This window comes from Dipodomys ordii, unplaced genomic scaffold (assembly GCF_000151885.1).
Source record: "Dipodomys ordii isolate 6190 unplaced genomic scaffold, Dord_2.0 Scaffold216, whole genome shotgun sequence".
NCBI classification, from domain to species: Eukaryota; Metazoa; Chordata; class Mammalia; order Rodentia; family Heteromyidae; genus Dipodomys; species Dipodomys ordii.
In genome coordinates this window covers 928,483-948,744 of record NW_012267432.1, presented here as the reverse complement: position 1 = coordinate 948,744, position 20,262 = coordinate 928,483, and the positions used below count along the sequence as shown (strand labels likewise).

Here is a 20,262-nt window from a genome sequence, read left to right as displayed (position 1 = left end):
GTCCCTCAGCTCTTCAGCTCAAGGTGAGTGCTCTATCACTTGAGCTACAGCGCCACTTCCGGTTTTCTGGTGGTTTATTGGAGATAGGAGTCTCACGGTCTCTCCTGCCCGGGCTAGGATTACAGGCGTGAGCCACCTGCGCCCAGCTCAAGCTAAGTAAATTTTCATCTAGTACATGTTCTGTTTCTACTCTAAGAGGCCTGCTAGTGTAATACATGGACTCGGGACTCCCGAAAGACCACCAGAGACCACGGCCAATGTAAACAGCAAAAAAGTCGTCTATTTGCAACCTCGAGCACAGTCCTCTGTGCACTCGGTAAGCGGTGACCCTAAGAGGCCCCGAACCTAAAATCAGCATGACTTTTATAGTATTGAACAAACAAGTTTAGGGGATTTCCACACAAGCAGTAACACAATTGGTAGATTTTTACGGAGATTATACTATTGATCCATGTTTGACAGTTCGATGGTTGCAAACCCATTCTGTTCCTGGAACACCTGGGCAATTGTTCTGTTTCTTAAGGGTGGGCAGGGTTGATGGCAACCTGAGACTTTTCTGAGAATTGTTTCCCTCCCCTCCCCACCTCGGGGTTATTCTGAGGGCAACCTAGCACAAGATGGTGGAGTCAGTCTCCAAATGGAGTTACTTTGGCTCTTCATTCCCTCCACTTCTAGAGCATCGGGAGGTCAATCACGGTCCCTTGATATCTAGTTCTATGTTAACTTTTATCTATGAGCTAATACTGACATCTGAGAACTGGTACACAGACTGCATTAACCAGCTCTTTCACAAAGTTTACTAGCCTGTTAATCACGCAAGGACCAATTGTGTTCCCCTATTCCTTTCCCAAGGCTTTCTTTACTACCCTCCTCTTCTTTACAATTCCTTGAGCTTCTTTGTGGCTAGAGTTTAGGAGACTCAAAGCAGTTTTCCACCCGGAAGCAGTCCCAGGTGATTGAATCAGGCAGTTCAGGCTACTTTTACCACAGTGGTGGTGGTCTGGGTGACGATGTAGATTTCCTCTAGATGACTGCCAGGCTGTTGTTGAACTTTACCCATTAGGGTGTGCAGCAGCAGGGTCTCTCAGTGGCTCCAAGGGACTGTCTCACCTCATGCTGGGCTGCAAATTCCTACACAGACTGGTTAAGGATACAGTACATAGGCCTGGCAGGCTGTGACCCCACTAGTTTTTGAGACCATTTAGACAATAGCCCAGGACAATTTACCAAAATGAAAACTTTTTAAACTAGATCATTCTTTTAATAAGGCTAGGATTTTCTAGGCAGATATAGAGGGCTCAGGCCTGTACCACTATTTCCTATGCCTTTTCCTTCAGTGTATTTTGCCACATTTTTTAAAAAGTGACTCTGGTCCCTTGATCTTAAAAGTGGATGAGGGGCGAAGATGACAGAAGATGAATCTGTCACTTCTTCAAGCTGCCTCAGGGATGTTGATCCTACATAGCCAGGAACCTATAAACTTAGCCTATTTTACAAAGAGGTTACCAGGGTTAGATGTCATTAAGAACACTATTTTAACTTTTGACAAATGCACAAAGCTTTTCTCTGGCTACAGCAGTGTAGCTTATTTAGCATTCTGGTTTGCAAAAGCATCTTTCTAGATGGTTTAGGAATGTGATCTCTAGTGATCCTAACAATGCCTAAGTTACCTATACAGGCCTTCAGACAGATATCAAGAGAAACATACTCTCAGGTTTACAAACTTTTTCCTAAGCAGATGAATTTCATGTAGCTGGTGTCAGCTCAAAAGTTACTGCCAATTAGAGCTTTTGGCACATACAGGAGTTGGGCTTTAAACTATCCTCCACATTTTACAACCTTAGCTTTTTAGTACTATCACAGATGACTGACAAGTTCCTGTCCCTTACAAGGTAGACAGTCATGTACACTATGCATGCTTACCTCCTGGCTCTGAGCAATTTTTGAAGGGCCATGCACAAATGACTCTAGGATCTGACATTATTTCTGTCATCCAAGCAGTGGCTTACTGCCTCTGGATGCTCCTCTATTGCTTTTGTCCCAGGACTATCTTCCCCACACTGGGAAAAATGCCTCATTGGCATTTCCCTTGGTTGTTGGACTTGAACTAGGGGCCTGATTGCTGTCCCTCAACTCTACAGCTTAAGGCTAGCACTCTGCCACTCTGAGTCCCAAAGGAACTCTGCTTGCTCTTTCAGCCTTCTGCTGGCTGTGTAGAGGTGACAGTCTCACCTTTTTCTGTCCAGGCTGGCTTCGAACCAGTGTGCAGCTCAATGAGTCTCATAAAAGGCCACTTTACTCCAATTAAAAGCAACAAAGTGGTCAACATAGAAGTAGCTTTTAAGCATGCTCTTACCTGAAACTTATTAAGAGCCAAAGTTACATCTGACAAACTTACAAGAATCCTTACTCCTTTTTGTTAAGCCAGATATCTTAATTACAGTGTAAACAGCCTTATGCATTCTAAAATACCAGATTTTCTAATTTTTAAGTTAAAGAATCCTTAAAAAGCCATTTAAAACGTGAAAAATTTTTAAATTTTTTGATAATGTCCAAACCTCATAATCTTTGAACTTTAAACTTAAACTCACCCAATTGTTACAGCATGCTGACAATTTTTATCTTGAACATGTTCACAAACACATACAAAACACATTCACATAGATCTTAAAGCATGCAAAAATTAAAATCAGTTGTACATACATTTTCTAAAGTTGTCAAACAAAAATTTAAGACAATATTTCTTTTAAACTAAGTAACTTTGTTGAGCTTCATTTTCTCAGGACTTGCTTGTTTAGCAAGGCATTTCACCAATCTGTCTTTTGAATCCTTTCTGTTGGAGAAAGGCTGGGGGGGGGGGTAGGGGTCACCTGAAACTAAACTGGCCTGACTTTTATCCAATTTTAGACAAGAGCATTTTACAAATTGTTACATTGTCAGGACTAGCTGAAAAGTAAAAACCAGGCACACAGCCTTCTACACCCTCCCTGCAGGCAGCCTCTACTAGGAGAAAATGCAGCCTGAGGCTTGAAGGGAACCAAACTAGTCTAGCAACCTTCCATGCCTCACAGGGAGGGGGGCATAGCAGGTCTGTGATCTGATCGAGGCCAGTGGGAGGCTGGAACTTTTATTCCCCCAGAGATGTTCAAATAAATAACAAAAACACAAATAAACACAAAAACCAAGGATCCACATTTAAAACTGATACCAATTCTAAAATAGAACTAGACAAGACAAGAACCAGAAACTGAGTTGGGGACTAATGGGCCCACAGTTTATCCCTACTATAGCTCTGTGCCATTCTCACTCAGCAAGCTGAATCCAGAGTCTGCTGAGTGAGCCTACCACTCTCACCCAGAACTTCCCTACCTCAGGAAACATAGAACAGAGAACAATCAGGTCTCACCAACATTTGTTGACTCAAGGGCCTTCCAAAGCAGAAGAGAAGCCCCAGTCATCTTGGGGCAAGGGAAGTAATTCCCTAGTGGCCGTCCCCTCAGACTGGCAGATTCTCCCCTATACTCAGACACCCCTGGGCCAAGGCCTAAAGCTAAGATAAACACTCACCACAAAGACACAACTTAAGACAAAGACATGCTGTGGGTTGTAAATTGCCAACCAGAAAGTGCCAGACTTCAGATGGAGAGTTTCCCCAAAAATGTCCAGTGCCAGACTACAGACAAAAAACTTTCCAATACAGATGGAAAATTTCTCAAAAAGATGTCCGCACGAAAGTGCCAGACTATAGACAGAAAATTTCCCAAAAAAATGTCTGCACTAAACAGCAATTTACCCAGAAGGGTCTGGGGACATCTCCTCACAGACCCTGTTGACAGTCTTTTAGCATGTCCGCCAAGACTCTTTGCCAACCACCAGAACCTGCAGACAACCAGAATACAGATACAGAGAGGCAATGCCTTAACTTACAGGCCGGGTTTTTGTGACTCTGTGGTGGAGCATCTGGAGGGTCTTATGAGGGAGATCCCGGAGGAGCCCCCAGGAATGTAATACACAGACATGGGACCCCCAAAAGACCACCAGAGACCAGGACCAATGCAAACAGCAAAAGAGTCGTCTATTTGCAACCTCAAGCACAGTCCTCTGTGCACTTGGTAAGCGGTGACGCTAAGAGGCCCCTAACCTAAAATCAGTATGACTTTTATAGTATTGAACAAACAAGTTTAGGGGATTTCCACATAAGCAGTAACACAATTGGTAGATTTTTACAGAGATTATACTATTGATCCACGTTTGATGGTTCGATGGTTGCAAACCCATTCTGTTCCTAGAATACCTGGGCAATTGTTCTGTTTCTTAAGGGTGGGCAGGGTTGATGGCAACTCCCCACCCAGGGTTATTCTGAGGGCAGCCTAGCACAAAATGGTGGGGCCAGTTTCAAAATGAAGTTACTTGGGCTCTTCACTAGTGCGGAGAATGTGCTTAGTGATAGAGTGCTTGTCTAGCATTCATGAAGCCTCAGGTTCAATTTCTCGGTACCACATAAACAGAAAAAGTCAGAAGTGGTGCTGTGGCTCAAGGGGTAGAGTGTTAATCTTGAGCAAAAGAAGCTCAGGGACAGTGCCCAGGCCCTGAGTTCAAGCCCCAGGACAGGCAAACACACACACACACACACACACACACACACACACACACACACACACACACACACCAGAGGCCTGCTAGGCTAAAGACTGTTCTTTGGACCTGCAGTAATAGGACTCAGGAAGACTTTCTCTATGGGTTTTCTATGGGGGTCAAGGGGGTTGTCCATGAGTTGGGGTGGAAGCTTCCATCTCCCCAAGCAGGCTCAGCAAAGTCTATAGGACATGTAGAGAGAGCTCTGACAGCTGTAAACGAGTCGTTGAGGAGATTGCTGATAAAGGTTATGGGTATTCAGCAGGAAGGATCCCCAGAAAGTTATTTGCAGTGGCTGTGAGGGAAAGAAAAGGAAAAGAAAGAGAGTCTCAGAATCACAGTTCCCAGTGCTCAATGCCCAACAGCTGGGGTGGAGCAAGTCTAGTCAGAGAAGCCCTGCAGTGGGGTAAGGTGGGGATCAGTGCCAAAGCTGTATCACAGATTTGCCTGGTGACTTATGAGCAGGAAATGATGTTAAGAGCACATTTTCACTTGCAAATCATGAGGGAATAGGAATGGCAGAAGTCTGGTGGCATGTTCCAGAGGTCCCAGAAATCTTCTTAATTTTTATTTTGTGGAGAGCTATCTTTGCAGCATAGAAAAGCTATTTTGGGGATAAGGGTATAGCTTAGTGATGGAGTACATGCTCAGTATGTATAAGAGTCTGAGTTGAATCCCCAGCATGCTCCCCGCCCCCACCACACACACACACACACACACACACACACACACACACAATGAGGATCACAGAACTTTAACTAAGGTTTTCAGTCAGGGGTTTGAAGCCATCTGACAGGGTTGGCTAGGGAACAAGAATCCAGGAATCTCATCCTGGTCCATTGCTTATATTATCTATGATTTTTTCTTCTGGCACAGTAGCCAAGCCTAGGGTATAAGTGAGGCAGGCCCTGAGAGGTCATAGGGATGACCAAGGAGGGAAGATAAGATACCAGAGATGGCAGATGGGATCTCTGGACAGAAAGAGATGTGGGACTCGGACAGTGGGAACAGATAGAGTACTGTCAGATAAAAGGCACTGTGTGTGTGTGGGGGGGGGGGGTATCTGTAACACCTAGGTTTCAGAATGCCCTATGTTACAACATACCTACTTACTAATATCTACTTACCTCAGAAGCGGTCATTCAATTTTCATTGTTGGGAATTTGTATGCAACATTACCAACACTAGTCAGCACTTGCAATATATTTTTCATTCACCTATTGAGCAACTGTTATATGCTATTTTAGACCTAATGGTATTGTAGATAGAATGGGATAGAAAGATAAACAAGATAAGCAAAACAAATAAAGCAAACAGTAGATTATAAAAGAAAGCTGAGAATGTGACTATTGGTAGAGCAATTGCCTAGCCTGTGCAAGGCCCTGGGTTCCACTGCCAGCACCACAAAACAAAACAAAAGCAATAAAATGAACACGAAAAACTAAATTCAAGACATAGACTGTTGAAATGATTTTGAGTTTCAGTAAGTACCACAATGAAAGTGTCTGAAATGTCTGCATAAACTGGTCAGGAAAATAGTTATTGAGAAGGTAACATTTAAGTCGAAATTCAGCTGTAAATATTGTGAAACCTTCATTACCATACTATCTGTTCCGTGATGGGTAAATAAACGATTGCTCCCCTAAGGTAGAAGCTACCAAGAAAGACTAATTACTAGTAGGGGAAATGCCCCCTCTCTATGGAGAGACACCTCCTCTTCCGCCCCATTACTGTCAGGTTTCGTCTTCCAGGCATTTTTGCAACACCCTTTGCCAACAGGGGTTGAGGCTAGGACATTTGGCAACGGTGAGACATTACTGACCCCTAAACTAGCATTCAGAGATAAAGCTGAACAGGATTAGGGTACCCAGAAAGGTCCTGATGACTGGAGCTTGGGGAAAGCTATTCTCCTGAGTATTTCAGAGTTAGTTTGTCGGTGCATGGTTGCTAAGCACATATAAGTATTGGTTTCTTTAATTGCCTAAGAGCTTTAGTTGATAGGGCTTGATACTAAGTACACAAAAATTCTAGTTCCCACCTCTTCTCACCTCCCCACTGTAGAAGTAAACTTAAAAGCATGGAATGGCGATCCTTACTCTACTCCCTTCTCAGATTTAGGGGCACCCAGATTCATGACCAGTGTGTGATTGAGAGTCACAATGGACTGCAAGCATTGGGCTAGTCATTGCTGAAGGGGGATGGGGGCTGCTGCCGGGAAGAGGGAGTCCTGGAGTCAGATTTCATTCCAGACCTTGACCTTATTGGAGGTGATGCAATCAACCAATATTAGCATAGTCCTGGGAGACTGCTTATCCCCAATAGGGTTGAAAGTGGGGGTGGTGCTGCCACCAACTCTATATAAATTCAACCCCTGATGTCCAAAGCTGTCCTGAGGCTTCTCTAGCTCAGCATGACTAGGACACTGGGAGACCCCATTGCACTGGCCTTGTTAGGCCTGTGCTGGTCTCTGGCTATTGCCAACCCTCTTCCAACGTGAGTAAAGCTAGGGCGAGGGATAGAAAATTGTGGTCTGGGTTTGGATACATGGGTCCAGGTTTTGGGGTTGTGTCAAGAGCTAAGGAAGAAATATAGGTCACAGTGGACCCAGGCATCTATCTGTTCTCTCTCTAGTGCCCAGGGGAATGTTGCTGAAGGTGAAATTGCGACCAAACTAGACCCCGATGTGATCGGTGAGGCTCCAATTCCCTATTACGTATGTCACTGTGTTTTTTCATCTTACTGGTTTTTCACCTTGCCAACTCCTTACCTCTACTCCAGAACGTTGCTCTGATGGCTGGAGTCTTGATGCTACCACTATGGATGGCAATGGGACCATGCTGTTTTTCAAAGGTAGGGGGCTTGGTAGCAAATGTCTGTAATTCTAGCATATTTGGGGGGAGGCTGAAGCAGGAGGATCATAAGTTCAAGGCCAGCCCGGGCTAGACCTTGTCTCAAGCAAACAACAGAAAATACACAAAAATTCTTCAGAGATTGTCTCCATTTGTGGGGGGACTCAGGAAATATTCATGGGTATCACTGGCAGCTTCTCTGTAACGATTTCAAGTCACAAAATTTTGTTGTGGGTCTCTCAGTAAATGTGGATTTTTTTTAAAGGGGAATTTGTGTGGAAGGGTCACAAATGGGTCCGGGAGTTGATCTCAGAGAGATGGAAGAATTCTACCAGCTCTGTGGATGCTGCATTTCGTCGTGGTGGCAACAGTGTCTTTCTGATCAAGGTACTCTAGGCCAAGGGCAGAGTTTGGCAACAAAGAACTGGAATCAATCTGTGACCTTCTCTCAGGTTTCTCAGACTTGGAGCTTGTTTTAATACATTTTCTGCTGCTGTAATAGAATACCCAGAACTAGATAATTTAAATGAGCAGTAATTTATTTGGTTCATGGCTCTGGGGTCTGTGAAGTCTAAAGCACGGAACTGGCATCTGGTAAAGGAACTCTTGCGTTGGTATAGCATGGTTAGAAAGACAATACCAAGGCTAGATGGCTAGAGTAAGAGAGCAAGAAAGGTCCAAATTTGCTTCCATAGCAGCAATCTGCTCTTGTGATAACTAACTCATTCCTGTTGTCACATTTATGCAGTTAATCCATTCATGATGACCTAATCGCCTCTTTATTGGCTCCACCCACCAATTCTGTTGCATTTGTTTCCAACAAATGATCTTTGGGGAACACAGTCAAACTAGAGCATGGCTCATATTGATATATACCAGCTTCCTTCTGTGCCTTTGTTTCCTTAATAAAAGCTCGGGGTTATATCCACTCATTTTTCAGTTCTTGAGCCAAATTCTTCCTCTTCACTGTAAATCCTTCAGGGGCTTTCCCAGCCAGACTTAGGCATTTCCTTTGTATTCCCAATGCTCTTTTCATTTTTTTTTTAAAACTCATTTTGCTGGGTACATGGCTAGGATGGTAGGAATTATTTCTGCTTCTATACAGGGGATCTTGTCACCCCACAATCCCCAATGCCTCTCAATACTTGGCTGTAATAGTCATTTAGTAACTGCTTCTTTAATGACTGCATAACTTAATGAACAAATGAATGCATGAATGATTGTAGGATAACTATTTGTGGGTATACTTACCCAAATCAATAAATTAAGTATGCCTCAGGAGTATCTAGTTATTTATAAGCCAGATATGTATGCTATAGTAGTATCAACTGTGTACAGTAAAACTCAGAATATGTATTGTGCAAAGGATATCACACCATTGTCTATAGAGAAACAATGTGGAGCTGCAAAAGAATAATTGTATAACAACAATAGGTCAAAAACACTATGTGTGAATGCAGATTGGCACTATCTGAAAGAGTAGTTCAAAATAGAGTATTTTTGGCTCCAGGGTGACAAAGTCTGGGTATACCCTCCTGAAGAGAAGGAGAATGGATATCCAAAGTTGCTCCAAGATGAATTTCCTGGCATCCCATTTCCAGTGGATGCAGCTGTGGAATGTCACCGTGGAGAATGTCATGATGAAGGCATCATCTTCTTCCAAGGTCAGTAGAAGCTGGATTCCTAGAGCCTGGAGAAGTAGTAAACAGTGGCAAAGGAGTAATGTTGCTTATAGTGATGGGAGTATCCACTCTGTGATTTCAGTAAGGAAAACAGGAGAAAGAGAGGGCATCATTCTAATAAAGGTACCCAGGCTAAAAGTCCTCCGCTATTCCCTATGAGCCTAGAACAAATCTATGTGTTTTAGTTTTTGGTGTAAAGTACATGATGACCAAACACCTTTTGATTCTCCAGTTTTGACTTTTACAATCTCCTTACCTTAAACACTAAACTTCTAAAACTATGCTATGCCCCATATACTCCATTTGCTTCATACTTTAGGCCCTTTCCTCTGTAGAATTCCATCTTCCCTCTTGTATATGTCTTGTAACTCTTTCAGCTTGCTGTTTAAGAATCACCTTCCCTGAAAACTTCCCCTGGACTCTCTCTCTTGCTGAGATGACCATATGCACTTTGCTTTTGTTTGTAAGATCACTCTTCTCAATTATCTCCCTGCTTCCCTGCGCACCCCATGTTGTTAGTGCTGGATACATCCTGGGTCCCAGAGCAAGCACATAACCTAGCTTCCCTAATTGTGTTTTTGATTCACTGGACAAAGGTGACCGCAAGTGGTTCTGGGACTTGGCTACAAGAACCAAAAAAGAACGTTCCTGGCCAGCTGTTGGCAACTGCACTGCTGCCCTGAGGTGGCTTGAACGCTACTACTGCTTCCAGGGTAACCGCTTCCTGCGCTTCAACCCTGCTACTGGAGAGGTTCCTCCCAGATACCCTCTGGATGCTCGAGACTACTTCATGTCTTGCCCTGGAAGAGGTGAGAAAACCCCAGTCTCTGGGACCTGCTGGAATTCATCTACCTTTTCTGAGCCTGTGGACTCTTGTGCCCCAGCTCTCACGTTAACTCTATTGTATTACATTGCCTCTTACCCTAGTCTATTTTCATTCTGACTCTTCCTATTGTCCTCATATGGGGAAACCCACAGTCTTACTAACCCCAGCCATCTGTTCCTCCTCAGCCTCCATTCCATCATCTTATCTGTTTCTTTCTCTTTTACCCTCTTGCAGGCCATGGTAGAAGACACAGGAATGGAACTGGCCAAGGGAATAGCACCCACCATGGCCTTGAGTATACACGCTGTAACCCGGATCTAGTCCTGACTGCATTGCTGTCTGACAACCATGGTGTCACATATGCCTTCAGTGGTGAGAGATTCCCTCCACCTCCCCAGTTTCTGTCTTCTCTCTTTTTACTTGCATTTCTCATCCATGACACATTTCCCATTTTCACTATGTCTTCTATTTTGTCTCCCTCTCCTTTCCACCTTTAACAGGCTATACTGCACCCATGCCTCCTCGGATGCATGTTTTCCAACCTTCTCTCTCCTTGCTCAGGCCTGTAACTTCATCCATATGATCACTTCCCGGTGTCATCTACTCCCATGCCATCCATGCCCTCGGAGGACTTCTCAGTTCCAGTGATTCCTCATGTCTTCTTTGTCCTGTGTGCTGCTGAGTCAGTTCTCTGGCTCACTTTCTGCTCTGTCTGTGTCCCTAGGCTTCTGTGCCTCTTGGTGTCCCTTTTCTCCTGCCTGTCTTTCTGGATATTCTGGCCCCTCCTGAATTAATCTTCAATCTTTTCCCAGGTACCTAGTTCCTATGGCTAGGCCTTTGGGCTCTATATCATTTTCGATGAGATGTTTCCATCGTTGAGAAACAGATAAGAAACACTGAGTACCCTTGACTTTTGGGAGATGGCTTCAAGTTTTCTCCGCTGAATGTCAATGGGCACACCCATCCCTGACCTTGGCCTGTGGCATCAATTGGTACAGATTCATCTAGTGAGATCTGGGGATGTTCCAAGACTGGTCAGGCAGGTAGTGATGTGTCATTTCTCCCATCTCCAAGAGAGGATATGATCAACTACATTATACTCAAACTAAGATATATGTGTGATCAGATATGAAAGTAGGGTAAGACTGAGAACATAGGAAAGTGAAAAAAATTGTTTTTAACTCCTGGATAAACCTGATCTATTATGATTGCCAAGGTCTACTGAAAATATCCACCTGGGGATCATATATCCTCAGCAGGAATGTATACTATAATGAAAATGTATAGCTGGAATGGAATACACATATAATGAAGACATAGAACTAAACAGAACATAGTAAGAACATGTAAGTCCAGGTGTATATGCAGCTATGGAGAGAACATGGAATCACTACAAGAACAGTGTGTATGGAGAGAGGGGGGGAGAGAGAGACAGACAGACGGACACACAGACAGAGACAGAGACAGAGAGACAGAGACAGGAGACAGAGAGAGATCAAAACTTGAGAAAATAGTAGAACAGGATACACACTGAAATATAAAGAAAATCAGCCATGGAGAACTTACTAAACTTCAAGTCCACAAGTCTACAAAGAGGACACAGCTGAACTCTTAGATGTGTGAGGGAACACAATCATGAGAACACCATTATATTAAAAAATATATGCCCAGGTGAGGACACATGGTTTTGGTGGAAATACCAAACTGCTCAGCATGGAGCTGGTACTCGACTCCTCCTTTAAATTTGTCTCCTTTCCCTTCCATCCACTCTCCTCTTCACAACTTTGGATGGCACATGGGACCATGGTGTCTTCCCCATTTTCTCTTTACTTCATGATCTTTCAGCTTCATATCCTACTGATAATTCCCAAAGCTGTTATCTTTTTCTGATCTGATTCCTAGAGGGAGAGTCTGAATGGCTCAGCCCTATGTTTTCATACCAGAACATATTGAAATGGTTGCTGGTCAGTCTGGATCAGCTACAGATGGGTTAGAGACTCATTACTTACTTCCTCTGCACAAAGAGAAACGCAGCTCTTATTCTCAAAATAGGGGGCCTGAACAGGATAGACTCAGCAGGAAGGGAAAGTGGGTATGACCTGTCATGACATACCCAGTTCACAAAGAGAGCTTGTGCTATGGCTAGAACATCAGGTATTGTGATTCAATTGTGATTTATTTAGACACATCAGAGGCATTGATATGTATGATCAGATACAAAAGTTAGGGAAATGATAAGAACATTGAAAAATATCTGTGAGGTACTAGATATCTTAGTCACTGAGACATGACAGGATATCTGCCCTCAGAAAGTCGCTGGAGGGTGGGAGGAGAGAAAGTAAGAGGGAGAGGGAGAAGCAGAGCAAAGAAAGAAGAAAGAGAGGGGCTGGGAAGGTGGCTCAGTGGTAGAGTGCTTGCCTCGCATGCATGAGGCCCTGGGTTCGATTCCTCAGCACCACATAAGCAGAAAAAGCCAGAAGTGGTGCTGTGGCTCAAGTGGTAGGGTGCTAGCCTTGAGCTGAAGAGCTGAGGGACAGTGCCCAGGCCCAGAGTTCAAGTCCCAAGACCGACCAAAAAAAGAAGAAGAAGAAGAAGAAGAAAGAGAATACTTTCACATCGTATTAGGAGCCCTAAAAAATAGGGCAGGTTAATGTGATAGAGGAGAATGAGGGCCAATTGTACTGAAAGGAGGAGTTTTTTGTTTTGTTTGAACTCAGGGCCTAGGCACTATCCTTGCGCTTTTTTAAAATTCCATTCCTTCCTTCCTTTTTCTTTCCTTTTTTTTTTTTTTGGTCGGTCATGGGGCTTGAACTCTGGTCCTGGGTGCTATCCCTCAGCTCTTCAGCTCAAGGTGAGCTCTCTACCACTTGAGCCACAGCACCACTTCCAGTTTTCTAGTGGTTTATTGGAGATAAGAGTTTCACAGAGGGCTGGGAAGTTGGCTCAGTGGTAGAGCGCTTGTCTTGCATGCCTGAGGCCCTGGGTTCGATTCCTCAACACCACATAAGCAAAAAGAAAAAAAGCCAGAAGAGGTGCTGTGGCTCAAGTGGTAGAGCAGTAACCTTGAACTGAAGAGCTGAGGGACAGTGCTCAGGCCCAGAGTTCATGCCCTACGACCGGACCCCCCCCACACACACACACAAAAAAAAAAAATAAAAGAGTCTCACGGTGTTTCCTGCCCAGGCTGGCTTTGAATCATGATCCTCAGATTTCAGCCTCCTGAGTAGCTAGGATTATAGGCGTGAGCCATTGGTGTCCGGCTTGCTTGCTTGCTTCCTTTCTTTTGTCGGTCATGGGGCTTGAACACAGGGCCTAGGCCCTGTCGCTGAGCTCTTTTGCTCAAGGCTATCACTCTACCAATTTGAACCACAGTTCCACTTCCAGTTTTTGATTGGTTCATTGGAGATAAGAGTCTTATTGGGACTTTTCTGCCTGGGCTGGCTTTGAACTGCAATTCCCAGGTCTTAGCCTCCTGAGTAGCTTGGATTACAAGTGTGAGCCACAGGTGCCCAGCTGTCCCTGAGCTTTTTATGCTTAAGGCTAGTGGTTGATCATTTAAACCAAAGCTCCATTTCCAGCTTTTTGGTGTTTAATTGGAGATAAGAGTTTCATAGACTTTCCTGCCTGGACTGGCTTTGAATTGTAATCCTCAGATCTCAGCCTCCTAAGTAGCTACTAGGATTATAGGCATGAGCCAGTGACACCTAGCTAAGAGTGATTTTTTTAATTTTGTTTTTGTTTTGTTTTTTTGGGTCCGATCGTGGGGCCTGAACTCTGGGCCTGAGCACTGTCCCTCAGCTCTTCAGCTCAAGGCTAGCGCTTTACCACTTGAGCCACAGCACAACTTCCGGCTTTTTTCTTTTTGCTTATGTGGTGCTGAGGAATCGAACCCAGGGCCTTGAGCATGCAAGGCAAGCGCTCTACCACTGATCTACCTTCCCAGCCCCATGGGTGATTTTTTTTTAAAGCAAAGATTTCAATAATACAAAGGATTAACCACATAAAGCCTTGGAGAAAAAAGTATTGTAGAGAATGAAAGGCAAAAAGAAGGCCAGGGAGATGGGAAGGGACAGGAAGGGGAAACAAAGGAGGAAGCAACAATGCTTGATAAGAAATGTACTCATTATCTTGCCCATGTAATTGTAACCCCTTTGTACAGTATTTTCACAAAAAAAATCATTAAAAAAAAAGGCCAGTTAACTAGAACACAAAAAGAGCTGACCTGCTGAATTGAACGAGAAAGGAAAGCAGAGCCAGGTCACATAGATCTATCTGGTAAGGATTTTCTGGAAAAGGAAGCCGAGGTAAGGTATTGAGCAGAGCTGTGATAGGTTCTGACTTGGTTTGAGATGATCATCCTGGTTCCTTGGAGAATGTCAGCCATATAGTTATGGTGATGTAAGCTTAGAATCTAGCTGAAAGTTCTTATAGCTGATGACAGTTTGTACTAGAATGATAGCAGAGCTGGTGAGGGGCCATCATGATGCATTTTGGACGTAGAGCTGACTGTATCAGCTGATAGAGTGGATAGTGATGAAGAGTGGAGAAGGGAAAGTAAAGGCTCAAGAATAACTCAGCCTTGGGGCTGGGAAGGTGGCTCAGTGGTAGAGCGCTTGCCTTGCATGCCTGAGGCCCTGGGTTCGATTCCTCAGCACCACATAAGCAAAAAGAAAAAAGCCGGAAGTGGCACTGTGGCTCAAGTGGCAGGCTCCACGACTGGACCCAAAAAAGAAAAAAAAAAGAATAACTCAGCCTTTGGGAGAGCAGACAATGGGATGTTTGATAATTTCTTTTTCTAAAATTTGGAAACTCTGTGCACACATGTGTGTATGTCTGGGGTAGAAATCAGTCTGGATGTTAGGTTTTGATGCTTAATAGCACCAAATGTATATATTAGGTAGGCCAATTAAGTTTGAAATTCAAATGTAAAGTCAGTCAGAGGAGAAGAGAATAACAGGAAACCCTCAGCTTATAGATGATATTTGAAGCCCCAGAACTAGGTACGAAGAGCTCAATCAAGGGGACTCCAACTTTCTAATACAAGGCTGAAGAGAAAAGTCACCAGGATAAGAACTGCGTGCCAGTGGCTCATTCCTATAATCCTACTTACTCAGAAGACTGAGACCTGGAAGATTACAGTTTGAAGCTAACCCAGGTTGAAAAAGTTTGTGAGACTCCATCTGTAATTAGCCAGCAAAAAGCTGGGCAGTGGTATGCCTCAAATGGTAAGGTGCTAGCCATGAATGAAAAAGCAAACGGAGAGTATAAGGCTCATACTTGTAATTCTAGCTACTCAGGAGGCTGAGATCTGAGGATCTGAAGTCATCCAGGCAGGAAAGCCTGTGAGAATTTTATCTAAAATTAATGAACAAAAAAAGCTGAAAATGGAGCTGTGGTTTAAATGGTAGAGTACCAGACTTAAGTGAACTAAGGGATAGTGTCCAGTCCCTGAGATTTTAGCCCCTGGATAGGCACGAGAGTGAGAGCAAGAGTATGTATATGTGTGAGTATGTGTGTGTGTGAGAGAGAAAGAGAGAGACAGATAGACAGACAGACAGAGATTTAAGAAAGGGTTGGTCAGCAGTCAAATGCTATGGAGATGTAGAGTTAGGTGAATTCACCATTAGGTTTGGAGGAAAGAACATTTTCAATGGAGGAAAGGAAACAGAAGAAGTAAAAGAGAAGTAAAAGAAGGAACAGATGCCTCGATGATTCCTTTAATGGATTTTTATAAAAGGAGGAGTAGAAACATTGGGTAGTGACTAAGCTATACCCTCACACCTAGCCATCTCGCAGGGATCAGAAAACAAAGCCAGAGCCCAGTTCTAGTGGCTCATGCGTATAATCCTAGCTACTCAGATCTGAAGAGCAAGCTTTGAAGCCAGCCAGAGCATGAGAGTCTTTGAGAAATCTTATTTCCAATGAACCACCAAAAAGCCAGAGGTGGAGCTGTGACTCAAATGGTAGAACACCAGCTTTGAGTGAAAAAACTTACAAAACATTAAAAACTAAGGGAAAGTACCCAGACTCCAAGTTCAAAGCCCAGTACAGGCACCAAAACCAACAACAAAACAAACAAAAACCAGAGTTGGAACATTTTTCTTCAAATTTCTGTCCACAACATTATCTATAACCAGATCTTTGCACATGAATACCTGAGATACACAGGATGCTTCCACCAAACCCTGTTTTGTTGGATTTACCTGGAACCTTCACCCTTGGTCTTCACACACGCTTCTGTCAGGGCCCTGCTAACTCCAGTTCCAACTGTGCTACAGTTTCTAACACTGCTGACCAACATCTTGATCTACTTCTTTCTCTCACCTTACCTCTTCCTTCTTAGCCTTGATACTTTCTATCCCTCTCGTGAAACATCGTTAGTGCCTGGGCTTTTGGTACCAGAATTAGCCCCGCTTCTGATACTCCACAGGGTCCCACTACTGGCGTCTGGATACCAGCCAGGATGGGTGGCATAGTTGGCCCATTGCTCATCAGTGGCCCAGCGGTCCTTCGACAGTGGATGCTGCCTTTTCCTGGGATGATAAACTCTATCTGATCCAGGTATGTGTTCAGAGAAAGGCTTGAGATGTAAACCAAACCAAGAATAATCCAGCTCTCTGTTGACTACTGTTCTTTGTTCTTTAGGGCACTCAGGTATATGTTTACCTGGTCAAGGGAGGCTATATTCTAGTCAGTGGTTACCCAAAGCGGCTGGAGAAGGAACTTGGGAGTCCTTATGGAGTCAGCCTTGAGGCTGTGGATGCAGCCTTTACCTGCCCTGGCTCTTCTCGACTCTACATCATGGCAGGTGAGAGACTTCTAGGTGTTACTTCTCCATGGCATTGATCCCCACCAGAGCATGACAAGGGCTAAGTAAGAATCCCTATAACAAGAAGTTATTTTTTGCTTGGTTTCTTATTTCCAGGACGGCGGCTCTGGTGGCTGGACTTGAAGTTAGGAGTTCAAGCTAAGTGGACCGAACTTTCGTGGCCTCATGAGAAGGTTGATGGGGCTTTGTGCATGGAAAAGTCCCTTGGCCCCAAATCATGTTCTTCCAATGGTCCCAGCTTATACCTCATCCATGGCCCCAATTTGTACTGCTACAGTGATGTGGAGAAACTGACTGCAGCTAAGACCCTTCCCCAGCCCCAGAAAGTATCAAGCCTCCTGGGCTGCAGTCAGTAAGGAACCTCTAACAAGAGTTTGACCTGGCTCCACCCACTCCCCACTTTCCACCTAATAAAGCTCCATCCTTTTTCCTGTGGACACTGGGGCCTCAGTTGTAGAACAGTATTTACTTGAGTCAAAAAGTTAGCAACTTCCTTATTGAGGTTCATTTTTTTCCAAACAATATACATGTACATATACACATATTTATGTATGTATACACACACACACACACACACACACATATTGACATTATAAAGGTGATGTACAGAGGGGTTATAATTACATAAGTCAGTTATACATGTTTTTTTTTCTTTGTTTTTTCACCAATCCTGGGGCTTGAACTCAGGGCCTAGGCACAGAGCTTCTTTTGCTCAAGGCTAGTGCTCTACCACTTGAGTCACAGCACCACTTCTGGCTTTTATTTTATTTTATTTTTTGGGGGTCCAGTCGTGGGGCCTGAACTCTGGGCCTGGGCGCTGTCCCTCAGCTCTTCAGCTCAAGGCTAGCGCTCTACCACTTGAGCCACAGTGCCATTCCAGCTTTTTTTTCTCTTTGCTTATGTGGTGCTGAGGAATTGAACCCAGGGCCTCATGCATGCAAGGCAAGCACTCTACCACTGAGCCACCTTCCCAGCCCCACTTCTGGCTTTTAATGTGTATGTGGTACTGAGGAATCCAACCCATGGCTTTATGAATGCTAGGTAAACACTCTGCCACAAAGGCACATTCCCAGTCCCTGCCTTTCATTTTGAACAGTGTCACTCCTTCCCTCGATCTCTGCCAGGTTTTCCCTCCTGTCTCCACCCATGAATTGTATAGTTCATTTTCGACATAGTGTTTAGTGGGTACCACTGCTGCTTTTGTTCACCCTTAGTCCCACTCTTTCTGTACCAACACTTCACTATCCCTTTATTGAGGTTCCTAGGCTCAAACAAGACCCTGGGAAGGAGGAGGAGGAGGACTAAGGGACAATCTTTCATAGATAATTGTTAAATATAGACCACTAACTTTCTCCCACCTATTTATATATACTGTGAAAAAAGAGGAGCAGAATAGGGAGAGGAAATACTGAGTTCGAACAGTAAGTAAAAGGCAGAGTTAGGATCTGAACTAACCTGTTAATAACTAAGCCCAGATTAATCCTAAGGGCTAAGCACAAGTTTGTGGACAACTATGCATCTACAGAGTAAATTGGCTTAAAGTCCCTGTCTTGGGGCATATGGGGGAAGATTGTGTTTCAGGTAATTTAAGCAAAAGACAAAAGTCAGGCATTGATTGCTTTTAGGTAGACATAGCAAGTGGAATGATTGGGAAGTGGGGAAACAAAGATACTGGCTATGTGTTAGAGATGAGCAGGAGGGGAAAAGAAATGATTGAGGAATTTGGTACCATGAAATACATTTGTAGAGCATAACTGCAGATCTGTAAGAGTTGGGGATGGGGGGTTCTTCTGGATCCGGGAGCCTTAAGAGCTCTGCTGGAAAGCAGGGTCCTATGAATCTCTTCCATCTCCATGGTATCTACACCATCTAGGCCAGCAAATGTCACATTCATAGAGATTACAGTACTTGGTTCTTCTCAGGTCATAAACTGGCAAGACTACCTGAAAAGATTTCAGGTGAGACTCTTTTCCTCCTCTTCCTTTCAAACCCAGATGAAGTTGGAGGTTGTTTTGTTTTGAGGGGGGGAAAGCTATAGACTCTCTGGAAACCATTCCTCAGAGCTTCCATGTACTTCTTTAAAATGAGTATAATACAACTCATCTTCTGGTGATAAACCTAAACCTTTGACTTAGGAAGGGCCCTGGAAATATGCCAGACTGGGTCCCATGGCCTGCCTCATCTGGTTTAGAGGCAGCCCCTCTTGACTGGCTGGCCTCTTGCTTTGCAGACTTCGGTGGATAGAATAGCAAGCTGACAAGCTCTGTTAGCTATAGTGCCTCCAATTCACACTCCACCGTTAAGAAGCTTCTCTACTTCCCTATCACCTGTTTCAATAGGAATTCATGATCTCCAAGTCTCCAGATTCAAAGAATTCTTTTTTCTTGACCTGATTACAAATCTTTGCTGTGCTGTTTGTCGGTGGCTCATGCCTGTAATCCTAGCTACTCAGGCGGCTGAGATCTAAGGATTACAGTGCAAAGCCAGCCCAGGCAGGCAAAAGTCCATGAAACTCTTATGTCCAATTAACCACCATAAAACCAGAAGTGGCACTGTGGCTCAACTGGTTGAGTGCTTGCCTGGAGCTGCAGAGCTGAGGGATAGAGCCCAGGCCCAGAGTTCAAGCCCCACGACTGACAACAACAACAACAACAACAACAAATCTTTGCTGCATTTGATGCCATTGACCATTTATTTCTCCTTGAAAGTCTTTCCCCCCCTTGGATTTCTTCCATGACATTACTTTCTCCTGATTCTTCTCTTATTCTTCTGTTTCTTCTCAGTTTCCTTCCTGACCTTCTTTTCCTTTGCCAGCTCCCTAAATGTTGGCATTTTTCCAAGTTCATATCTCAGTTATTTTCTCTTCTCACCTTATGTGCTGTTCTGGGTATGTGTTAGGATAGTCCTGTTGAAAGGTGTTGAGGAAGTTCTTGCCAGCCCTTGAGTCTGAAATCTGATTTCTACTTTATGTAGTATATGGGAACATTTTATTTCTTGTATATCTCTTAAAAGAAAGCTACCCCCTGGAAGAAAGGTAATTTGTTAGCTCTAACTATACTAAAAATAAAATGAAATACCTGTGGGGGAAGATAAAGCTATCTTTTCTCAAGAAGCGCCTTTGCTGTTAGTGGGGATGAAAGCTCTGTTTTTCATACAGGTGACTTAAATGCCATGTGTCTGGTAAAGCTAATTTGCTGGCGTAGCAAATCAAATGACACTAAGCCATTACTCTTGGTAAGAGTAATGATTAAAGAAAATCTGGGTGGGCTGGGAAGGTGGCTCAGTGGTAGAGCACTTGCCTTGCATGCCAGAGGCCCTGGGTTCCATTCCTCAGCACCACATACACAAAAAGAAAAAAGCCGGAAGTGGCGCTGTGGCTCAAGTGGTAGAGTGCTAGCCTTGAGCTGAAGAGCTGAGGGACAGCACCCAGGCCCAGAGTTC

At 44.0% G+C, this 20,262-nt stretch overlaps 1 protein-coding gene across 1 annotated transcript; it reads left to right on the top strand.

The window, feature by feature from the left end:
• Nucleotides 1-7,045: 7,045 nt before the first annotated feature.
• On the top strand, nucleotides 7,046-17,231 carry Hpx (hemopexin). Its single transcript, XM_013035618.1, has 10 exons — nucleotides 7,046-7,128; nucleotides 7,267-7,325; nucleotides 7,414-7,485; nucleotides 7,750-7,871; nucleotides 8,995-9,148; nucleotides 9,763-9,975; nucleotides 10,227-10,364; nucleotides 16,423-16,553; nucleotides 16,638-16,800; nucleotides 16,918-17,231. The coding sequence occupies exons 1-10, from the start codon at nucleotides 7,046-7,048 to the stop codon at nucleotides 17,175-17,177; spliced, it is 1,395 nt and encodes a 464-aa protein (XP_012891072.1). The 3' UTR covers nucleotides 17,178-17,231.
• The last annotated feature ends 3,031 nt before the right edge of the window (nucleotides 17,232-20,262 follow it).

Coding starts and splice junctions, on each gene's coding strand:
- Hpx (XM_013035618.1), top strand. CDS start 7,046: ATGACTAGGACACTGGGAGACCCCATTGCACTGGCCTTGTTAGGCCTG. Junction 7,129..7,266: donor ATTGCCAACCCTCTTCCAAC/GTGAGTAAAGCT, acceptor TTCTCTCTCTAG/TGCCCAGGGGAATGTTGCTG. Junction 16,801..16,917: donor TCGACTCTACATCATGGCAG/GTGAGAGACTTC, acceptor TCTTATTTCCAG/GACGGCGGCTCTGGTGGCTG.